Source organism: Taeniopygia guttata, chromosome 1 (assembly GCF_048771995.1).
Source record: "Taeniopygia guttata chromosome 1, bTaeGut7.mat, whole genome shotgun sequence".
NCBI classification, from domain to species: Eukaryota; Metazoa; Chordata; class Aves; order Passeriformes; family Estrildidae; genus Taeniopygia; species Taeniopygia guttata.
Window position 1 is genome coordinate 91,423,186 of NC_133024.1, and position 22,133 is coordinate 91,445,318.

The following is a 22,133-nucleotide window of genomic DNA, read 5'->3' on the forward strand; positions in this document are numbered from 1 at the left end:
TTGAGAAGATGGTCTAAGTACATATTATTTAAAAAGACTATCTATTCTCCTGTTTCAGCTCTCCACTAAGGCTTGATAGAAAATAGGATTATCTCTTCAAAGCAGAATCTGCAACTTATTATAATTAAGAGTATTATTTCTTATTGCAAGAGGTCACAGTCCCTGTTCTTTAGTGCATCTGATATGAGCTGTCAAAACTTAGAAACTCAAATCCATATTTATGTACTTACAGTACTGGTGCTTTGCACCTAAGAAAACACAGAGCCTTTTATTTAGATATACCAACACTTATTTCTTAACTAGTGACTTTCACAAGCTAAACAAAAGCAAATCAGAACAACCCTACAAGTGCCTAAAATTCAGACTGAAGGTTACAGTTTAACAATGAAGACCACAGACAGAAACTGTAATTCTCAACAATATTTTATTAAATTTGATATTAGGAACCATAACAAGAACATTTATGTAATGATGTAAGAGAGGAATGGTTAATAAAATTCAACATAAAGACATAGGATAAAATATCAGTATGCACATTACCTTAGCATTCTCAAGCAGAACTTCATCTCTACCTAAGCCAGGTCCTATGACAACCGAGTGCAGCCGTGGTAACCACTTTTCCACCTCATGGACAGCATTGGGACTATCACTGCAAGGAAGTGTGAAAAAAAAATAATAAAGAGAAGTTTAAAAAGGCTTCATTTTTAGTATTCTCAGAAACTGAGTTCAAGATGCAAGATAGAAAGAGGTATTTCTTGAGTGTCAGGCAATTTTATCCTCCTAACTACCAAGAACCTTGTGACACAGAAAATATAGAATGGTTGTCCAAATAGCTAAAATGAAAAAATGCTCTCAATTCATTCTTTAGGAGATACCACATAAAAATGAGCAAGTAACTGCAAGTATGCACTACAGCTGTTACAAAATAAAAAAATAAAACCCAAGGAGGAAACCAACAATTTTTAGAGTCTGTCACAATTCCCTATGTAATGCTTTTCTGCAGAGGTTATACTTTGGAGAGAAATCCACCATCTCACAGGTATATACTGCAGCTTGCTGGAAATGATGCAATTGTTTATTACCCTACATGGCAGAATGATAAATCTACTCATATGCTTTTTTGTCAGTTGCTTCATAAGAATTTGTTCCAACTGAATTACAGTTAAATTGTCCCCTTTCCCCAAAAGGCAACAGGAGAAACAAGCTATTCAGTATGGGCATTATCTGCTTGTAGTGCTTAAAATTTCTATGGCATTCTGGCTTTTGTCTACATTGGGAAAAAGATGAGAAAATTCACTGCCAAATATAGCTGCCACAATACAGCATTCAGCCACTGACCAGAACTGTTTATTTTGTTCTGATCAGTTTTGTTGTGTAAATAGGTCAGAATATTTTGAAAGCACTGCCCAGCATTTGCAGTTAATCCTTACTGACAGTAGTATGGAGGGAAAATTTAGCCTCCCTCCCCCCATCTCTGACATCAGTGACAACATTAAATGAACATCTTAACTGAAGCACGGGGGAATGAAGCTCCCTGTAGGCTGAGCAAGGGGGTACTGCCTCACAGTGTTGCTCAGATTATTGTAAGCTTGCAATACTCCAACAAAGCTGTATTATTACAGACGAAAGCCGCTGCATGTTTTTCATAACCAACAGCTGTCCTGATGGGATGCAGCACTTGGGAACAAGTGTTTAGGTTGTGTCTGGCAGAATCAGCAAATTCCACAATGATTTCTGCAAGTGCCAGGCAGCAGCCCAAAGCTTTTGCAGCTGCAGAGAGCGAGGCAGCCCACTCAAGGGCACAGGGATGCGGTGCCTGGCTGCAGCCCAGCAACCCCTCGGCTGACAAGAGCTGCCTTAGAAAGCCCAGGGGTGCCCTGTGCTGACACCATAAAACAGCTCTGTCAAAACAAAGCTGCTGGGTGGGAGTGATGACCCTGCAAGGGCAAGGGAGACAGTGAACATGGCAGGACATTGCTGTCCCTGGAGCAGTCCCTGTTTTAGCAAGCTGAACTTCCACTTGAGCACTGCAGCTCCCTCCCTCCTCCTCTGCCTCGCACGGAAACCATAGCAGCTCAGGAACTGTTAAACAGCTAACTTTTCTTTTTATTTATCTCTGTACAATCACCTATCAGTTTATGATGTAGATAGAGGCTGGAAATAAAAGTGATTCAAGAAATAGCTAAAGCATTATTAAAAAAAAAAAAAAAGACAGGTCTTTAATATGTGGTAGGTTGAACATGTGAAAAGCTGCTTGCAAACCAAACTCTAATAAAACATCATCATTTCTGAATGCAGTCCACTTTTCTATGTTCACATACTGAACTTCTTTTATCTTTGAAGAGCAATATATATCTCAATATATATTTCTCAAATAAATATGTCTATATACCATGTAATTTGAGAATACTGCAACTTCTAGATATATAAGGATATCTGGATTCGACATACCTTTGGATAGTAGAAACCAAATACATTTAAAAAAAGATTCATTAAACATAAGCTAAGAATAGAGTCATAGATAGTATAAATGTTCTGCTCTTCTACAAATATCTTATGCAAATAATCTAACCATAAAAAAGTTTGTCAATTTATTTCTATTCAGGATTGAAATAAGGTAATTTTGTCTAAAACTCAATTGATAATGTGCACTTTTCAAAACAAAGCCATCTCTTGGGAAATAAACAGTCCAATATTAAGCCACTCCTGCACACTTTGCCTCTGGTAATAACAAAAACCTACTGTGCAGCTCTTCATCTTCAAAGCATCTTACAAACATTATGTTCAACGCTTTTGCAATGTCACATCAAGAAGCAACCCAAGATGTGAAGGGTCAAGAGATTAAAAATGGTGATAATGACTACTACATTGCAAAATCAGCTATAAAACCATGCTGTAAATAACTGATGGATTTTGAATCTTCATAAAGGAAGCAGAAAAATACTGTCTCACAACAGCATCATGCTAGCTTCACTTCAGGACAGTGGATGTTCACAATAGCTGTGCTATGCAGCTACAGACACTGTACCAACACCCTGCATCTACAGCTGCTCTGTAAGTGGAAGGGCTGCTGTGTTATCTACAGTTTTTGAGTTCATGTCCACACATGTATATCAAACCAGTAGCATTTTAAAGCTGATAGGGTACAAATGATCAACAAGCAGCAGGCGTAAACCCTGAACGTTCCTGAACACGGGATTTAGCACAAAGGCAGAAATTCCTCAAGCTCTGACCAGCTACAGTCTACACACAATGCTTGAACACACCCAGAAAAGTTCTCAGACTCTGAGATCAGATGGCCTCTGCACTTTCAGGCTCCAAAACAGACAAAGCTCAACCTGCCTGTTGGGCACAGTTCCTGGACCATGGTAGTTCCTCATCTGTGGAAAAAGTGTCTGGGAGAGGCTAGTTGGCATGGGTCAAAATCCTAGCCAAGGATCATCTGGATAATTTGCCTGTATATATAATTGTGCCTGGGTACTGAGGAATAAATATTTCTTGGCAGCATTTAGTCTATCATTACAGAAAAAGTCAATGCATGTTCTTGGTTGCCTGTGGATCAAAACCAGACAAAAATTTCTTTGGAATAAAACTCCTTTGGAGGCACCAGCACAGAATGCCATGTCAGGTGCTCAGCTGCTCACCGTGTACTACGCTCACACAAAGAACAGAGTTAGCCCCCTTTGTCACTTCATGCCAACTTCTCTGCCCGGTTACTAACCTGATCTCAAACCTCTACTTTTACTTATCACCTCCACTGCCCAAGACATTGAAACAACTGAAATTAGCACTGTATTAAAAAAAAAACAACACCTCTCTAGAAAGAGACGAGGTATGAAGAAGACTTCCCCTTGATCAAAAGAGATGTGATCTTCAAGCTTTGAGAGAAACAAATCCAGTAAGAAAGAATCAATATTGCCTTTAGAGGTGCAGAGCTGTATGACATCCAACTTAATTTTTTTCCAAAATAGATAACACAAATGCAACACCCCCATTCTAAAGCACAAAGCTAGTAATAATATAAAGAGGAGTAAGAAAATCTCTTAAGCAGACGACAAAACAGTATTTCAATTTCTGAGAAGAGGGTAAAAACCTCTGAGAAATAATTTGATTAGATAAAAATCTGGGTTTTTCCAAAATAAAGCATGTTTTTTTGGAAGCCTATAGGGCAAGACTTTGGGAACTAGTCTGGCTTTTCTCTAATACAAAAATACAAACTCTGCACCATGGACATACACAATAGGAATAACTGGGAAGCTGAATCCAACCAGTAACACCTGTAAACAAGGAGAGTGAACTACAATACCATTGTGCAGATGTGTGCAAAAAAAGATTCTAGTGACAAAGCACATCAGGAAATAAGCGGGGAATGAAGAAATCTTCAACAGCTCCCTCCAGCTAATCACTGAGGTGTTCATCAGATGCCATTCTGATGAAAATCTACATTATCACAATTCAGTTGTTCAAACAACTAAGCAACACCCCTCCAAACTCCCAAACACTTCCTCAAAAGTTCAGCTTGTCTGCAAAACAACCAATAAACCTCTGACTGCACACATTAAAGAACTATCACAGTGTAAACACATAAATAACAACTGCAAGACAACAGAATAATTAATAAGAAAAACTGAAGGAGCTTCTGTAACTTGTGTCATATCTGTGAAGCTGTGCAGGTAAGAGAGTCTAAAGCTAATGTCAGCAATTAGGGAATCAGCTTCACCAAATGTCTATTAGTCAGATCTAAACAAACAAGCAAGCAGACAGAGTGGGTTACATGGAGGCACACAAGGGAAAAGGACACCAGAGATGGGATCTGATCAGCTTTCCTTGGCTGTTAATGAGAGGTAAGGGGAGGCTGAGATGACTGATGATCTCTTGGGAAGGCAGACACAACACCTTTATCATTTGCTGTCCCTGAAGCTGCTGGGTAGACAGGACCAGGGTATGGTGTTCAGTATCTTGCATGTTTATCTTTTTCCTCTTTTCTCTGCTTCCAGAATGTATTGAGGAAAGTACTTCCCATGGCAAAATAGACAAAGATTCTTCAAGCTAAACGTCACTGAGTCTCTAAAGTGCTGAGGACATATTTTCTTTGTAAATTATTAGTGGCTTTAGGTAACTTTTGCCACATAACCTCACAAAGTTCAATGAATGCAAGGTGCTGCACCTGGATTGGGCCAATTCTAGATATGAGTACAGACTGGGAGAAGCCATTGGGGGCAGCCTTGAGTGAAGAGCTAATAAAGAAGGAAGAACTAAGTTAAGCTTTTTGTTTTTCAGAACTCTTCTGTATTTCACTATGGCATAATAAAAATTGTCCTAAAACACAGTTTCGTAGATCTTCATCTTAGGGAAAGCTTGATGTAATAACCTTTCCAAAAACAAACAAAAGCTCCTAACATGAAAAAAACAAACCAAAAATCCCCAACAAGCACCAAAGATGGTGGCTACTGCTCTAATATCATCCACAGGTCCTAAGCATCTTCTAGAGCTGTTTGTAACAGATATCTGACAGGTGCCATCTGCTTGAAAGTCTGCTCTAGGTCACTGCCCAGAGTGGGGGGACACTTGACAGCTAGGACCTGAAACACCACTCCCATTCTCAACTCTCTAAAGAAATAAAATTTTGTTGTATGCTGAATTTTATTCAAAGACTGGCTTTTACCAAATGATCAAAAGCCACCAAGCAACAGCTTTAAATAATCATAGAAAGCTCTAAACACAGCAGCTTTTCCCATTCAGGATGAATGGCAGTTTCTGTCACTGCTTTCTAGGGGAGGGAAAGGAACAAGAGATAAGGTGCAGCCTTGTCAAATTTTACATGGAAACAAGAAAATGTGAAACAAAGTCAGCAAGGGTATAACCAGGAGCTACAGAAATAGTAGATAAGCATGAATGACAGCACAAACAGGAGGCAGCAGGACTGCAGCTCTTCACGTGGGTCTTAGGCAGAGCTGGTACCTCCTTAGCAATCAGAGATGTGGTTTGGACCCCAGAAAATGCCAATCAATGGCACCTCCTGCTAGAGAAGAACACGGGACAAAAGCAAGACTGCTGTCATGCGATTGACTATATGGCTCCTCACTGGAGAGTACATTATTCAAATTCTGCTCCTCATCTGTACACACTTGGTATGACTGAGGCAACTCCAAATGCATTAAAATGTACCTCTGCACAAGTCTATGCAAACTCAGACAAAGACACACTCAGGGGGCAGTTTCATAGCAAACCTACAGACATCTTCAAAGATGGGAAAAAGTTTCTGATCTGAGGATGAAAGAGTTTCAGTTTTGTTTGTCCAAACACTGCAGGTAATTATAATTAATGTGAATCAAATGTTAGACCTGCTGACAATTGGAACTTCTATGTAATACAATACATCAAAAGAGCCAAAGATGGGACATAATGTGTAGCTCTAGAACTGAAGTAATTCTCTCAGAAAACTAATTGTTACCAATTGTGGTAAACCTTGGGTGAGGTTTTTATTTGAAACTGGGAAAATTAGATAGGAAGTGAAATTATTCTGGAAAGGATGGGTCAAAGGAAAGAAAAGCAAACCCAAACAATGAAAAAAAAAATGAGCATAAAATTAAACTAATTCTCTATTCTAAGAATGGCTGTATTTGCCAATGTTTAAATCATTTTTCTTGTAAATTAATGCCAAATTTCCAGAAGCCCAAGGGCTTCAGGCAGCCTCTTTCAGTTCCATGAACAGAACTGGAAATAATAGCTTCTTCTAGAGAAGCTCACTGAGCTTTTTATCAACTCTTGTGTCTCTCACCAAGCACCGCAGTCAGGTGGAGCAAATCACAGAGACAACACACTGGCATGAAGCTGTCTGGATGCAATTAGAAAACAAAGAGAGATACATTTATTAAATTAGGATTAGCATATTAAAATGCCCCCCCCAAAACGTTCAGAAGACAAAAAGGGTCATTTTCACCTAACAAGCTATTTAAATCTTTAAACTGTGTACAATCTGTAAACACTGGCTAGACAATACATATTTTCCAGCTATAATTTGATTAAATAACAGGGAAGAAAATGAAGGAGAAATAAAGACCTTAATGAGAGAGGGATTGAATTCTATTCAAATTAAGTCTTCTTTTCCAGACATTGAGTAAGTTAACTTAGACACCAGAAGTGAACCTGGTAGGCTTCTTCTATAAGCAGCAGCAAGAACAGCAACCCATTATCCAGGAGAAGCAGGGGTGTCACAAGCTCATAGGAAGGGACTGCTCTTAACGTGCAGATACCAGAGCCTTTACTTGCTCCCTATCCTACCCTCAAGACAGTAAAAGCTTCAATGACTTATTGAGGTAAACATTTAGAAAAAAAATGTCATATTGACCATATCGTTGTTTTGGGGTTTTTTTTCCATAATGACGATGATTGAAAGTATTTTCCATAGCTGCTACTTGGACACCAGACTCCCACTTGGGTATCAGATGTTCTGCTACATCAGGAATTGGGTGGACACACACTAGAGGCATCAGAGCTAACAACAGCCTCTCTAACAATGAACCCAAATGCACCACACAAATGGGATCACTTCTCTTAAGCAGAGCCTCTTGCATCCTGTGAGAGAGTCCCAAAGGAGAAGAAGCTGTTGCCTGACTATTTTCTGAGATTTTTCACTCAGACATGACTACAGCACTGAAGGCCAACCTTATCTAGCCTTGTAAAGATACCACAGCTGCCAACACAATCATTTTATGACCTGCACTTAGATATATACAAATACTTAAAACAGCTGTAAGTCTGTTTTGATCTCAACCACATTACCACTGTATATTATGACAATCGTCTCCAAAAGCATAATGAGAACCAAATGCCTTGACCCCGTATTTTCAGAGTTCACGGAAGTGGTCTTGATGCATTATACTTCCTGTGAACTGAATTGATAAACACAATCTGGCTCGTATTTTTCAAATGGGCAGCAATCAACAAAATTTGTGACTTTCAAAGCTATAGAATGAAGATTAACAATGTAATTTCCCTCAGAAAGGAACACATTTAAAATATCCCAAGAAAAAATAATGGTGACGAGCTTTTACTACATTGATAGCTATTGCATTCCACCCTTAAGGCACAGAAAATAGTTGAATTCATACCCAGAAGGCTAGAGTACTTCCAGTCAGCTGTGCACATGTGAGAAGACGGGACAGGTCTCAGCCGAAATATCTGCTTTGCTTATTGTTATCTGGGGGGAAAAAAAAGGGGGATCCTAAAACCTTCAAAAACAAACCCCAGGGACACCTGCCTTCACTCAAACTCAAGAAAGATTGAACACCAAAGAAATTTGATCCCAGTTTCAAATCACAACAGTATGGCAAACATTCAGGAAGATAAACTTGTCAAGATCTAACTGGAGTACATCTCTTTCTGAATATCAGAAAGCAGCAAGGACAGCAGCACTCCCTGCCGCAATACTAAAAATCTTTGGCTACTTCTCACACTTTGAGGAGGTGACAAAACCTCTACTGGAATCACATGGGACCTCTGCAACAACAGGAAAGAAAAGGACTGTAGCAGAGGGTGAATACACCTCCCTGCTTTTATTCACTTTGCAGCACACAGCAAAGGAGGAGCAGTTTTTTGCCAAGAAAGCTGGACACAGGAAACAGGTCCATAGCAAGTTTTGGCCACGGCATTGCATGACAGAACAAGAAAACTATTTAAATATATAAATTCTCTGAGCACATACTGACTGACATTTTTCTCTCCCTAAGTACTTAAGAAAGAAACCTAAACTTTCCCATGTGATTCCTAGCCAGGCTGATGTCTAAATGAGGCTTTGGAAGAAAGATCACAAAGTTTATATCTTCCTTCATCTTCTCTGCAGGTGTAGTAGGGACCCAGTAGCCAAGTCACTTGTGAGACATTTTTTTGATTGTTGGAGGGACCTCTGTTTATTCCCTGACTTTCCCTGGTGACAACAACTCTGCACTTCTTCCAGCAGCTGATCCAAAAGCGAGGTTAGTGCCAGCATTACACCAAAGTAGTGCTTAATAGCTATTCTTAGCTAACACAACTAAAAGGTATTTAGTTGTGTTAGCTAAGAATCCTCACATATTGGATCAGTGCTTTTGCATCTCCTCTCCACATAATAAATTACAGGAGACCAAAAATATTAAGGTTATTCCTGGGCCTTCTATAAGAGATTTGGTACTGGTTCATAGTGCTCAAAAAACTTATCAGAGCCTCAACTACCCATGATTCACTTTCATGAATTTTTTCAAATGCTCAAAATATAGACAAAATTCAGTAAAACAAGGTAAAATATGTTCCAGAAACCCCGATCTCACTGAGTTTCTTCATTAAGGGTAACTGGCTTCAACATACAGTCCAGCCTCAGGAATATTTTCTTCTCAATTATTTTTATTTCAAACTCAAAGAATAATCTTTTCCAAAACACAACCCAAAACCTGAACTCTGCAATTAACTGTAAGACTTCAAGTAATTCTGACAATCCTTCCTAGTCCACACAACCCCAGACATATAACCAGCTAGGAGGAAGGTTTTAGCTCTAAATCCATGCCTTCTTCAAGGGTGGCTTTTTTGGTGGATAATGTAGAATTATGTCACTTTTTTGGTACCACAGGAAATTAATGACCTCATTCGACTTCTCTGATAAAACCCTGGAGATCAGCCTTCTAACATACAGTCACCTGGGCTCCTACAGCTCATTTAGCTCTGTGATCACTTGCCTGCCAAGCCAGGATAAGCTAACCCAATACAGGTATCCAAGAAGTCTATTCAACCTGATCCGAGCCAGGCCACTAACATGGCAAATACAAAAAAGCTGCTGAAAACTCTCCTCTAGAAATGCATGGAGGAAGTGTGCACACATCTACAGCAAAAATCCACACAGAGAACACCTGCAATAAAACTTAATAAAATGCCAAAGCTAAGTTTTATCTTGCCTGTATTTGTGAAGCATTTACAGTAAGAGCACATTAGCTGACAAAACAGGAAAATGCACCACAAACCTGAGGTAGCAGTGACAAGACCAAGGAGAGCAGATGTCACCAAGACTGGGTACGTTCCACTATTTAAAAGACCCCAGCTTCTGGGAATTTTTTGCTTATCCACAGGAAAGCAAAAAGTCAGACAACAACAATATTGAACTGGTTAGCTGGTCAATTTTTGAATAGTATCAGGTCATTGTGGAAGGGGCCATAATGCATTTGACAGAATCCCTGAATAAAAAGGAAGTTACTACTGATAATACTGACTATTCACAGCCCCTAGACACCCTGCTTTCATTATTCTGCTCAGGTAGTGAGGACACAGAGCCAGGTGCTGAAGTTTCCTTTTTCCAGATCCCAGGCTGTCACGTGCAGTCCCAGCTCTCACATTCACTTACAGGGAATGAAGTCAAGAAACAAAAACCACAGAGAGAGTGGCACTATGGGTGTCCCCAGCATGGAATGTTGTACCAAAAGGATTCCCAGGATGGACTGCATCTGAGGTCACGTGGAATTGCCCTGGCAATGCTGCAAGATGGATGTACATTTTCATAACTCTCCTTCTGCAATCCTGCTCAATCATTCTCACATAACATTCTTTGCATCCTTCAAGTGACAGACATTTGCCAAAGACCTGAAACGCCCCAGTCCAACTTCTAACTCTCCCATGCCTTTACCAGTTATACTGGCAAAGATCCTACAACAGCAGCTCTAATGAGCCAGAAGAGCCCAAGCGTCCAGAGGGCAAGAACAGAGCATTTTCTTCCCTTGAGGTGATCCCCTGTGAGGTGAAGGCAGCAAAGAAAGCAGTGGCAGCTAAGATGATAAAATGTCAGGCTCCTGACAGTAGAAAATGGCAGCTGAACCCTGGCAAAGTGCCAAGCTGTTCAAACAGGGAGTTGAGTACACGGGGCCATAATTATGATTAGCATAAGACAGTGGTACAACAGCTACCTAGTTACTCTGAAGGGTCATGGAGAAATCATAGCAAAGCAGAGTTTTAAGGAGAGACACAAAAGAAAACAATGACATCGCTGCCGTGGGTTTTACCCGGAGGTTCCTCCATGCGTGAAGCGCGGCCCGGCAGAAAGTACAAAGACTGTTTAAGAGATCAGGCTCTGAATCAAGAGCAGCCGGCCGTGCCTGCGGAACCCAAACGGCTCCACAACACAGAAAGGATCATATGAAAAGCGTGACACTGAAGACAAAGGACCTTACAAGAAAAATAGGCTGTTAGTGTAAATTTCAATAAAACCCAGGCTTAGTAGAGTCAATCAAGATTTTCTCCTTTCTAACCAGAAAAGACTGTTTTCTCTTTCCCCCTGTCCTGGTTTGAGAATGAAGCAGAAGAAATAAAAATATGAGAAAATTTAATAAATAAAACCTGAACACTCAGATATTTGCATTCTTTTCCTTTTGAATGTCATGTAAACAATATTTACAGATACACTGCATCATGCAACCAGCTCAGCTGTCTGCATGAAATTAATCAGAGTTTTAATAAAAGTATTAAATACTGAGTCACAGACTTAAAAGATATATGGATATGAAAATCTGTAGATTAACTATACTGTGTACATCTGAAGGAACTCATAGACAGAGCAGAAGTTTAAAATCAAAAGTTCTCATGGCAGGCAGAAAGATCAGAGTTTTCACTGAAATCTGAATTCCACGGAAGACACTGAGAATCCGTGCATTAAAAAATCCCACTCTTACTTAGCAGGCCCGATATGGTCCTTCATGAACAGAAAGTTTACTGTTAGCCCTATTTTCACCCCTCTTTTCCTCTGTGCTGCTTCTATTTCTCCTATTAACATTTTCCATTACCAGCCATCAAGAATCACTGTGTACACAAACAATGCTTTTCCCAAGGCAAGGTCAACTCGTTACCATACAAGATGACCACATGCTGTACCTCAAGTGAAACACATCCAGACACCCCAAGTTAAATGTTAATATTGCCATTAGGCTTCGCCATTGCATTCATATTCTCCATTGCTATCATATGGTATCAGACAGAACATCAACTGAAGAGACGCTTTTGAGACTGAAGAGGCAAACAGTCACACTGGCAAAAACCCTACCTATCTCTCCCTGGCTTTCAAATATCATTTTTATTTGGTCTGAAATCCATAAAGTTATGGGTTTCTTCTACCTTTGGGGATTGGGGGGAAAAAGCAGCCAACAAAACACACCCCTGTTTAACTGCCTTCCTTCTAAGCACCTCTGTCTCCAGCGACAGGAACAAAACCCACCTTCAGAACGCAATAAACTTAGGACTTCCAAGCCCAGGCATCCCCATAAGGAAGACCACATTCTTGTTCTCAGACACCAGAATATTTCTACTGTCATAAATCCCTCCTGACAGCAGTATCTGACAAACGTGTTTTTAAATTATGCTTTTCTTACCCTCATTACAGCTTTGCTATGTACACCAACAGACTTTGACATGCACTGGTGCAAGCTAAGCTCAGAGGCATAGACCTAAGGCTCACATTTTAATTCCAATTTGCAGTGCTCATTGCAAACCAACATAACACCTAATTGAAACAAATTTATTATATGAAAGTTAATCAGTAACACATTTCAGAACAAAAGTTTGGAGAAGCACACACACACAAAGATTTTCCCAATTAGAGGACAGAACTTTTCATTTTCTTGTTAATTAAACCCTATACTTTATATAATTTTGGAACATCTATTTATTCCCAAGAACCAGTATGTATTTCAAGGAACATACTCACGAAAAAAAAAGGAGAATTAACATCTCTCTTGCCTTGTAATTTTGCATAGGTGTTTATATACACAGTAATGAGAGGAAAACAGACACACTACTGTTAAAAACTGTTAAGGCTGAAGAAACAAGAGAACACACTACATTTGCCTTTCAAATGCAAATTGCAAAATGCTGACCTGCAGTAATTTGTAGCTCTGCATCTTGCTACTGTTCACTGGAAAATGCATTCCAATCACAGAACAGGTCAGAAAGAAGCACAGAGAAAGATCTTTGCTTTTTAAAACTTGTACTTTGACAGACACGATGGTCATAATGAAAGGACAAAGCCTGGAGTTTTTGTGATCTCCAGCTCATCCATCCAGTAACTCAGCAAAAGAAATAACACAAACTATTCAATTATCAGACTGAAATATTAAAACTAGTAAGCCTGACTAGGTCATTTAAACAAAATATAAGTCACTTACAGAACTGGATGAACAATCAGCTCTGGACTATATGATTTGATTACTGTTGCTGCATCTTTGGTACAAAACACATGAGATAAATCTGCACCCTAAAAAAGAAAATTTGCAAACAGTATTATCAAATTTATACTTAATAATAACAATTTTATAATTCCAAAGATTACTCAACTAATAAGTCAACTGAATTATTTCTTCTTGATAGTTTGACAAATTTTATTATGTTTCTTCTATTTTGGCATAGACTAGTATGAAATGTTCTGTTCTTTTTGTATCTAACTTCCAATATAATTTTTTTTCTGTTTCTCACTAACAGGATGACAGAAAACACAAATCTCAAATTTTTATTAACTTGAGAAATATTTCTGATCTGTAGATGAGCAAAGACTACGATGTCTCATGTACAAAAGAACACAGATTAACATGAGAAAAACCACGTAAGAGAGCCATAATACTACTGTAACATACTTGCGAAATATAGCTATGGTGACCCATGAATACATTTCTAGTCCTATCATTTTTACTCAATGGGCCAAATTCATACACAAAAAAGGCTGGCACAATTTCAACAACACACTCTACATTAAATAAACATTAAAGCTGAAGAGTTGAGACTCAACCTTCTGCTACCAACTCAAAAAATCAGAATACACATAAAATAATGTAAGCAGTGACCAGACCAGTGATCTTGTATCGGTCATGCACACTGAAATTTCCCAGGATTAAGGAAGTGTCTTCTCTGCTTTACTACTATACATTGAACACTTCAAGCCACTCTGACTGTTCATGTACAGATGTAACGGTCTGAAATCAAGTGACTTTAGTAAAGAATCTTCTAGGATTGCCACTGGACTTGCATATAGTGGACAGAAAGCTGAGTAGCCTTGGGATCTTAGGATAACATGGTTAAATAACAAAATTTCAGCTTAAAATCTTTGAGGGTTTGCATCCTGAGGGAAGAAGTGGCTGGAAATATCTGGGATGATTACCTTTGTATTGAGAGAAATCTTCAAAAAGAAAAACATACACAATTAACTGAAAGTACTGACACACTACATATTCTGAAAATCAGATGTATTATGTAAGCATGACTTGTTTACATTTGAACAATCACCCTGTATTTATGCAGTCTGTTTAGCCATTTAATATGTCAGTAAAATAAGGAAGTTCATATTTCTAGGAAAAAAAAAGCTTAAATACTCTGCTGAAGATTAGAATGCAAATAAAATATACTATTAGAAATTATATGGGATTCCATCCACAATCTTTAAACTGTAAGAATTTTACTAGGCTAAAGCTGCAAGTTTTGAAAGAAAGTTATTTCATTCAACACAGTTATCAGGTCCAGAAAAAATTTCCAAAGAACTCACTATAGCGCAAAAACATAACTGTGAACAATAATCTAAGGTTATTTTATTGTTCACTTTTGGAGAAAATATCTCATCAAGTCTTGAAATTTCCTATCCAAGTCCCTGAAATTGTCAAATTTTGGACATATTTCTAACTTCATCTTACACAGAGAAAGGAAACATGCGGAATGAAACACAGTAAATGACACATTTACAAAGTATTTCTACAAATTCTGAACTAAGGATTTTCTTTGCTTAAGAGAAGATCTTCTAGAGCTCAAAGCTCATGTGCACTACAGAATGAATGCTATTTTAAAAATGACACCTAGGCAACAGAAATTATGAGAAGTTCATTTTGGACTTGTATAGAAGAACACATACCACTTTGAGAGCTGTAATCGCAGCAAAATACGGTGCTCCAGTGTATCTAAAATGAAATAAAATTTAGGTTAGGAACCACAGTAATGAGATTAGATTATGATCTTAGAAATATTTACATAGACCACACCATAAACCAGCAAAACTTTCTCAAATAACAGAGGTAAAACTTCAGAGACAAACAAACGAGCCAAAAACTGTTTTCAAGCTAAATATGGGATCTGTGACCTGGATCAATCCCATCTTGCTTTAGATACTTAACTAAAGTGCCTAAACTGTGATTCCAGTTGCCCTAAATTCTCTTTATAAAGACTGAAGACAGAGATATGAACACAATCACCCTCCAAAGGTGCTTACTTCAACCAAGAGGTAGGAACCTATGACCATTAGCTTCTAACTCCTGGCTATTTGACCCAGCTACAAGACAGCACCTATTTGCTCTTTATGGAATGTTTTTTAATGGCAGGTGTCCAACAGTAGATCTCTCTTACAAGAGAAAGATATCATCTCTTTTTCAAAAGAGGAAAATGAAAAGCAGGAAGGTGTAGGGGCTCATTCAAAGTATTGTGGCCAATATTTTTTCTAAGCCAGTACAGCATTTAACTGATTTATGCAGTACATCTTTTCTCTCCTGAAATAGGCTATTTCCATTACTCCACTACATAAGCAAGGTACTGACAGAATCTAGTAAACACCAATATTTACCATAATAAAAAGCCCACAAGAAAACATAGTATAAGAAAACATAGAGACACACTTCCCAAGACAGAAAATCAGATGCGCCACTGTCTTACTCTACTCTTTCTAAAACCTCACCATGCAATGAGAAAAGACTTAACACTGAAAGCAGAGTTTGGCAGTCAAAAAATACAGAGAAGGTAGACACAACAACATTTTAAGTTCCCATAACATTCAGTATCAAAATTTTGCCACACATCTGCAAGGTACCGTGTTCTTTCCTAAGTATGCATGGTCATGATGATGGAGTATTAAAGCTCTCTGGAAAACTGTGGTTTAAGCGTAAGGTGAGCTTGAATGGCTTCCACAATCAGTTATGAAATGCTGGAACTTATCAGAAACAAAAATCAAATTTCTATTTAACTTACTCTCGACATCCTCCAACAATGCCTATACGTCCATCTTGACCTTTATGCTTTTTCCCTGTTAGAGGAGGGATTACATTGCGCACCAGCTGAAAAATATTCTCCATATCCTTCAGAGTGTGTGTTCTGTGCAGTGAAAAAGACCTCTCTATAACTGAAAAGAAGAAAATAACTGTTACTTCAAAGAATGTTCTTTCTTAAACTACTGCCAAGCATTTCTTTTAAGCATTCATATACACTAATAAAATAGTATGAAAATACACAAAGTGACATACTTCTAAAATCCAAATGCTTTGTCACTTAAAGGCCTTTAGAACAGTGAGTAACAAGGGAAGGTGATAATTATAAAAATGCATTCAGGGTCTGATGAAGAGAATATTCTCACTGACTGTTCACAGTCCTAATTTAGGGCTCAGGTACAGAAAGGAACAACAACCCAGAATAGTTACATGAATGTTTTGTAACTAGAAATACCTTCTTAGTTCAGCCTGAAATCAGTTCCATAATTAAGCTCAACTGAAATAGGAACACTTAGTAAGGACTAAACACATCCACAGAGCAAGCACAAAGCAACTGAAACTGGATTTTGAATGCACACCCTACCTTATATTTCGCTTCCCCTTAAAGACTTCCACCTCTTAGCAGAACCAGGGCCTATCTCACTGCTTTGTTATTTTGGTAGGCGGTTACAAAGCAAAGTGAAAGTCTTTCTGCAAAACTATAATCCAACGCACTAGATGCAAACATCACAAATATCACACAAAGATCATTTTTATCTATTATACATCTCCAGATCTCTGATGCAAAGCCACATACTTAAACTGCCCACTCAGCAGGCTATGTATCAAATGAGTCTTTCAAAAGGCTACAAAAATTTAGAAGAAAAAAATTACTTCAACAATTACAACTAGAAAGAATTAAAACATTTATCTAATATGGGAAAAATATGAAGATCACTACTTCTGTCAACAATGTGTTAACTATAAAATGGAGCAAATACACTAAAAGAGCAAGTTCTTAAAAGCTCCATATTACCTGCAAAATTCTGTTCAGAAGAGCAGCTTATTTGAATACTAATATCAGTATCCTAGACCACAGCCATGCTTACTTTCTTTTTTACAAATATTCTAAAAAGCTTTAAGGAACTGCTACATATGTATAGCATAATTATGTAGAAAATAACTCCCATGATACTCCTATTTTCAGTTGTATAAACCTCAATAACCCCACCCCTAATTCCAAAATAAAGAGGAGAGGAAAAAAGAAGGTAAAGAAAAAAAAAAACAAAACAAAACAAAAAAAAAACAAAAAAAAAACTGTTCCAAAAATACTGGGCATAATAAGGGGAAAAATACAATAAATGAGAAAATTCGGAATCTTTGTGCTATCACCAAAATGCATCTTTCTATCTTCCACAGAATCTACACCAGAGAAGCTAATCTTCAGTAATAGTATGCTTTAGTCTTCAATAATCATAAATACTCTTGGCTGATCTTTTGCTTTTGAATACAGGCATCCCACTCTGAGAATTTACAAAAAAAGATGGAAAAAAACCCCAAAGGAATGAAAATAAAAGAAAAAAACCCCAATACCTGTTTTGGATTATGACCAAAATAGTATTGCAGTGACCCAGAGGAGATCAAAATCCTTATTTCCTCTGAAAATAGGGCAGATTATTTTCTTTAAATCACACTTCACATACTCACTGGTTTTCAACCACACAAGAATATTACATAGCTTGGAACCCTTAATCTGCAGTGTGAAGGCCTTGCATTTATTTGCTGCTGGTTCTTGTTCATATGTGAACATAAAATAACTACACAATAAATGGACAGAAAGCAGAGAATTATGAAAAAAGCCATTCTTAATAAAGCTGTACTCTACCTACAGAATCACTACGGCATATTCAGCTCTTAACAAATGAAATCTTAATTCCTTAAAAGATGTGCTGCCTGAGGCGTTTTGCTCACATTTTAGCATAAACACTTTTTTACACCTTTGCCAATTAGAAGATTAGAATCTCGAATTCCTCTTGCTGCAGTTAAATAAATAAAATGAATTTTTGCAAAGTGCAATATGCCTGTACACCTATATGATGAAATCCAGCAAGAAAAACTGAACCTCAGTTTCAAGTTATTACACATAATTAAGCTTTTCAGGAAAAAACTTTCAGAAGTAATGGTAAGGCCTTGTAGGTACCTTCACCCCAGTCTAGAACCTTAAATAATTTTCTATGGGATCTAAAGCACACCACTTTTCCTTAATTTTAAAAGCGAGAACATTTGAAACACTGTATCCATATCCCATAAATTATCTGCAAAAGTCTGCTGCCACCAGGAAACCCTACACATCACCTATCCACTCAAGAAACACAACCAGATCTGCCAGCCTAAACCCTCAACAGGCCTAACCACCCAGTCTGCCATGCATTTTACAGGGAAACAACAACACAACTGAAAGGGCCCCCCAGGACTCAGGGAATGCCCCTTAGGATCTGGCATGCCAGGTTATTATTCAACGCTGATGCTGGCTGGTTCCTTTTTTTTCTCTCTCTTTTCAAACTACACCTTTTTTCCTCCAAGCAGTGTAAACTTCAGAATTCAAACAGAGTAAGACTCTTCTCATTTCCACATGGCAGGCTATAATCACTTAACGCACTGTCTGACTCTAGTTCCAGCAATGATGGAATATCCCTGATTTCCTCCTGCCCATGCAGTCTACCTCCAGGTACAAAGAGACCATGATAAAGACAAATGCCACAGGCACACAGATCCCACAAAGTTTGTTAATGATTGCTACCATCAGCTTCTGACCCAATACACGAGGTACAGAAGGAAGAGTATGTGCATAAATACCAATTCTTGAGATACTGCTTTTCCTTTTTCTTTAAAGTAAATTCAAATGCCCATAGAATTTATAGAGCTGGTGTAGAAAATAAATAAGCAAATATTTTCATCTTCTATCATGCCTACTACAATAATATAATGTTTAGTTGATAAGATTTAGAATTTTGTTGTAAAGAAATTTATTTTAAAGAAGCTAGAGCTTAACATCTGACTTACTTTAGCATAGGAAAAACTCCACCCTTTTCCCAACCCTGAAAAAACACATGCACAGCCTTAACTTCATAGATTGGGTTATGCTTGATAACTTAAAGCAGAACAGCAGCAAAATTTCTGCTGCAAAGTAACTAATGTTTCTAGATTGATTCCAGCAACTCTCCTACTTGCCTTTTACATGTATAACTCCTTCTCACTTCACTCTACAGAGACATGAATAGGAAAAGAAGTTCCCAAGGTTTACAGGGTTCAAGAGATATAACTTTGCTCATGAAAATTTGTTTTACCCAATGTACCTGTATTAAATAATCAGTACAATGGTACAAATAATGATTTCATTTCATTTGACATCAGACAAACACCTTCACCACAGTATTAAATAATTCCAATTAGCTTTTATTTTCAAAAGCTGCTTACTACCAGTGCTTTCACACAGAAGTTTTAAAAAGTACTCTAGCTTTTATTTATGCTGTAGAAGGAAGTACCTATCGGTGGAGAAAGTGTTGCTGTCATAGCATTATAATTAAAGTTATCTGCGTATGAACGATGGTTCGCTCTCTGAGGTGGACTTGTTGGTATAGATTGTGACCTTTGTGATACCGTAGAAGAAATTCCAGCCAACATCTGTCCCAACATCTGTAACATCTGGAGTTCTCGAGCATGCTCAGCTTCCCGACGCTTGTCCTCAATTTTGAGCCTCTGCTCTTCGAATCTGTAAAATTTCTCATCTGTATCCATGCTCTGCTGCAGGAATTTTTCCATCATTTTATCCATTGTCAAATTAGTATGGCGTTTTTTTGATCTTTTGGGCTGATTGAGAGGTGGGGTAATAGTTGGAGTACTGACTTCTTTAAATCCTACAGCAAGGAAAGAATCTATTATTTTTCTGATAAAAAAATATTTTAAGAGGAAAGCAACAAAAAAATCCCCTTATAAGATATGACCTAAACTTCTTATAAAGCATTAGATCACACTTTCTCAATGTGAGCTGTATTTATGTGAGATAAACAATACTTCTTTCAGAGTACCAAAGCAAACCCACAAATTTCTACCAAGTTGCAAGGCTAACACAAAAATCACAGAGCCATTTTTTAATTGTTGTGGTACTAAACTTCAACAATAGAAGTCTTTTTTATCTTCTAAAAAGGTTTAAGTGAAGGTTATTAAATAGTATAGCCTCATTTGTCTATTGCAGATAATTACATTATTCTAAATTGAGTTTCAGTCTGTTGGCACTCTAGATTTGCATTTCAAAAGAACATTAGTGTAAACAACTCTTTGATGGGGTTTAAGTGTAAAAAGAAGGTTGCTTAAACGTCAACCAATTGGCTGATTCCTACGTGATGTCAACTTCTGAAGACAGGTTCACGTTTGTATTAAAAACCCTGCACTAATCTAGATTGAAAACAAACAAGCAACATTTTCCCTCCTCGCACCTCCGCAATACGAATGTGGAGAGTAAAGAACGCGCAGGGAAAGGACAGGCTTTATCAAAGCGCTGTTTCTGTCCGCAAGCCCGATAAAGTTAGAAACAGTGTTTCTGAAACAACCCCGTGCGTTTTATTATGTAAAAGCTGTCCCCTAGCTTTCTGGCCCAGCTGCGACAATAAGCAGATTTTCCAGATTTATCGTCACCATCGTTTTAACACCGATTAACAAAACTGCACTCAGTCTACAGGGAACGGGAGAACACTCCAGCGAGAAGGATGCTTATTTTCTTGTACAATGCTACCTGACACTTTGTCTCGATAATCTCTGCGCTAGTTTCCCATGGCTTTCCCATTGATAAATACCGATAAAAACTCACTAGGGTCCCCGTCTGCAGCATCTCCCCTCCCCGGCATGCAGCATTTCCAGCACCCGCAGCAGCCCGCTCCCCAGTTCACGGGGACGCGCAAGGTGCAAGAGTGGGGGGAAGCACGGGAGGGTTTCGGAAAGCGAAGGACGGGGCAGGAGGCAGCAGGATAAGGCGAAAGGCACTCAGAAGCGCGCTAGCTGCAGAGAAGCGCCGGCAGTCGGGCTGCGAGAGCCCGCGGGGTGAAGGGAGGACACCCGGCACCAAGAGCCCGCACGCTACTCACCGTCACCCGGCGGGACGGGGATGGCGAAGGACGGGCACTCCACCTTGATGGGGTGGTCGGCATAGGAAGAGCACTCGCCGGAATCCTCGGTGAAGTTGTCCCGGGGTGACTCCGGCCCAGCGTCCTCGTCCAGTTCGGCGTCCAGCTCGCGGCTGTTGCGCGGCGTGCCCGGCGTGGGCGGCGCGGCCAGCGGCCCCGCGGGCGGCTGGGCGCCGTCGGGCGGCGGGGCCAGCGGCTCGGGGGCGCCGTCGGGCCCCCCCCGGCAGCTGAGGATCCGGTCCATCTCATCGTAGTACTTGCATATCTTGCGGGCGTGCCCGTTCTTCTTCAGCCCGTCCCGGGCCTGGTAATACTGCCGCTTGAGGCCCTTGATGCGGATGCGGCACTGCTCGGGGGTGCGCTCGAAGCCCAGCTCGGCCAGGCGGCACGCCACGTCCCGGTACACATGGCTGTTCCGAAAGTTGCCGTCCAGCGCCGACTGCACGTCCGCCTCGCCCCAGATCTCCAGCAGCGCCCGCGTCTCCAGATCCGACCACAGGAAGCCCCGCGTGTTCGTAATCATCCTTGGCCGGCCGGGGTCACTGCAATGGCCGCGCACCGGGGAGAGGGAAGGAGGGAGGGAGGGAGAGAGGGAGGGACGGAGGGGGCGGAGGAGGGCGGCGGGGAGGAGGGAGGGGGTTTAATGCCCGCACGCGGCTCTCCCAGGGGGCGCCTACGCCAGCCCCGGCAGCCGCGGTGCGGCGGGAAGCGGCGGAGAGCCGGGCCCCGGGACCCGCATCCCGGGCCGCCGCCGCTCGCAGCCCGCCCGCACGCACGCACGCAAGCAAACTAAACTTTCCAGGCGCCGCTTTGCGCTACGGGCACCTGCAACAAGAGGGGTGGTGAGGTGGCAAGAAAAAAAGAAAAAAGAAAAAAGCCTCTTCCCCTTGACCCGCCCCCTCCGAAAAAGATGATGATAAATAAAAAATAAACAAGCAGGCACCCGGCGCGGAGC

At 39.8% G+C, this 22,133-nt stretch overlaps 1 protein-coding gene across 8 annotated transcripts in view; it reads right to left on the bottom strand.

Annotated features, from left to right (window-relative positions):
* NAXD (NAD(P)HX dehydratase) overlaps positions 1-22,133 on the bottom strand; it is a 50,993-nt gene that overhangs the window by 27,540 nt on the left and 1,320 nt on the right. For 5 of the 8 annotated variants that reach the window (XR_003961851.4, XM_030280197.4, XM_030280204.4 and 2 more), the window contains exons 2-7: positions 21,140-21,720; positions 19,544-19,915; positions 16,003-16,153; positions 14,900-14,945; positions 13,173-13,261; positions 541-649 (exon numbers count right to left, since the gene is read on the bottom strand). Coding sequence is in view for 7 of the 8 variants with exons in the window: in XM_072933593.1 (XP_072789694.1) it covers positions 541-649; positions 13,173-13,261; positions 14,900-14,945; positions 16,003-16,153; positions 19,544-19,915; positions 21,140-21,720 (1,348 nt within the window). In the remaining variant the exon portion in view is untranslated. The remainder of the gene's footprint in view (positions 1-540; positions 650-13,172; positions 13,262-14,899; positions 14,946-16,002; positions 16,154-19,543; positions 19,916-21,139; positions 21,721-22,133) is intronic. The other 3 variants (XM_030280237.4, XM_030280226.4, XM_030280247.4) reach the window with 1 other exon arrangement.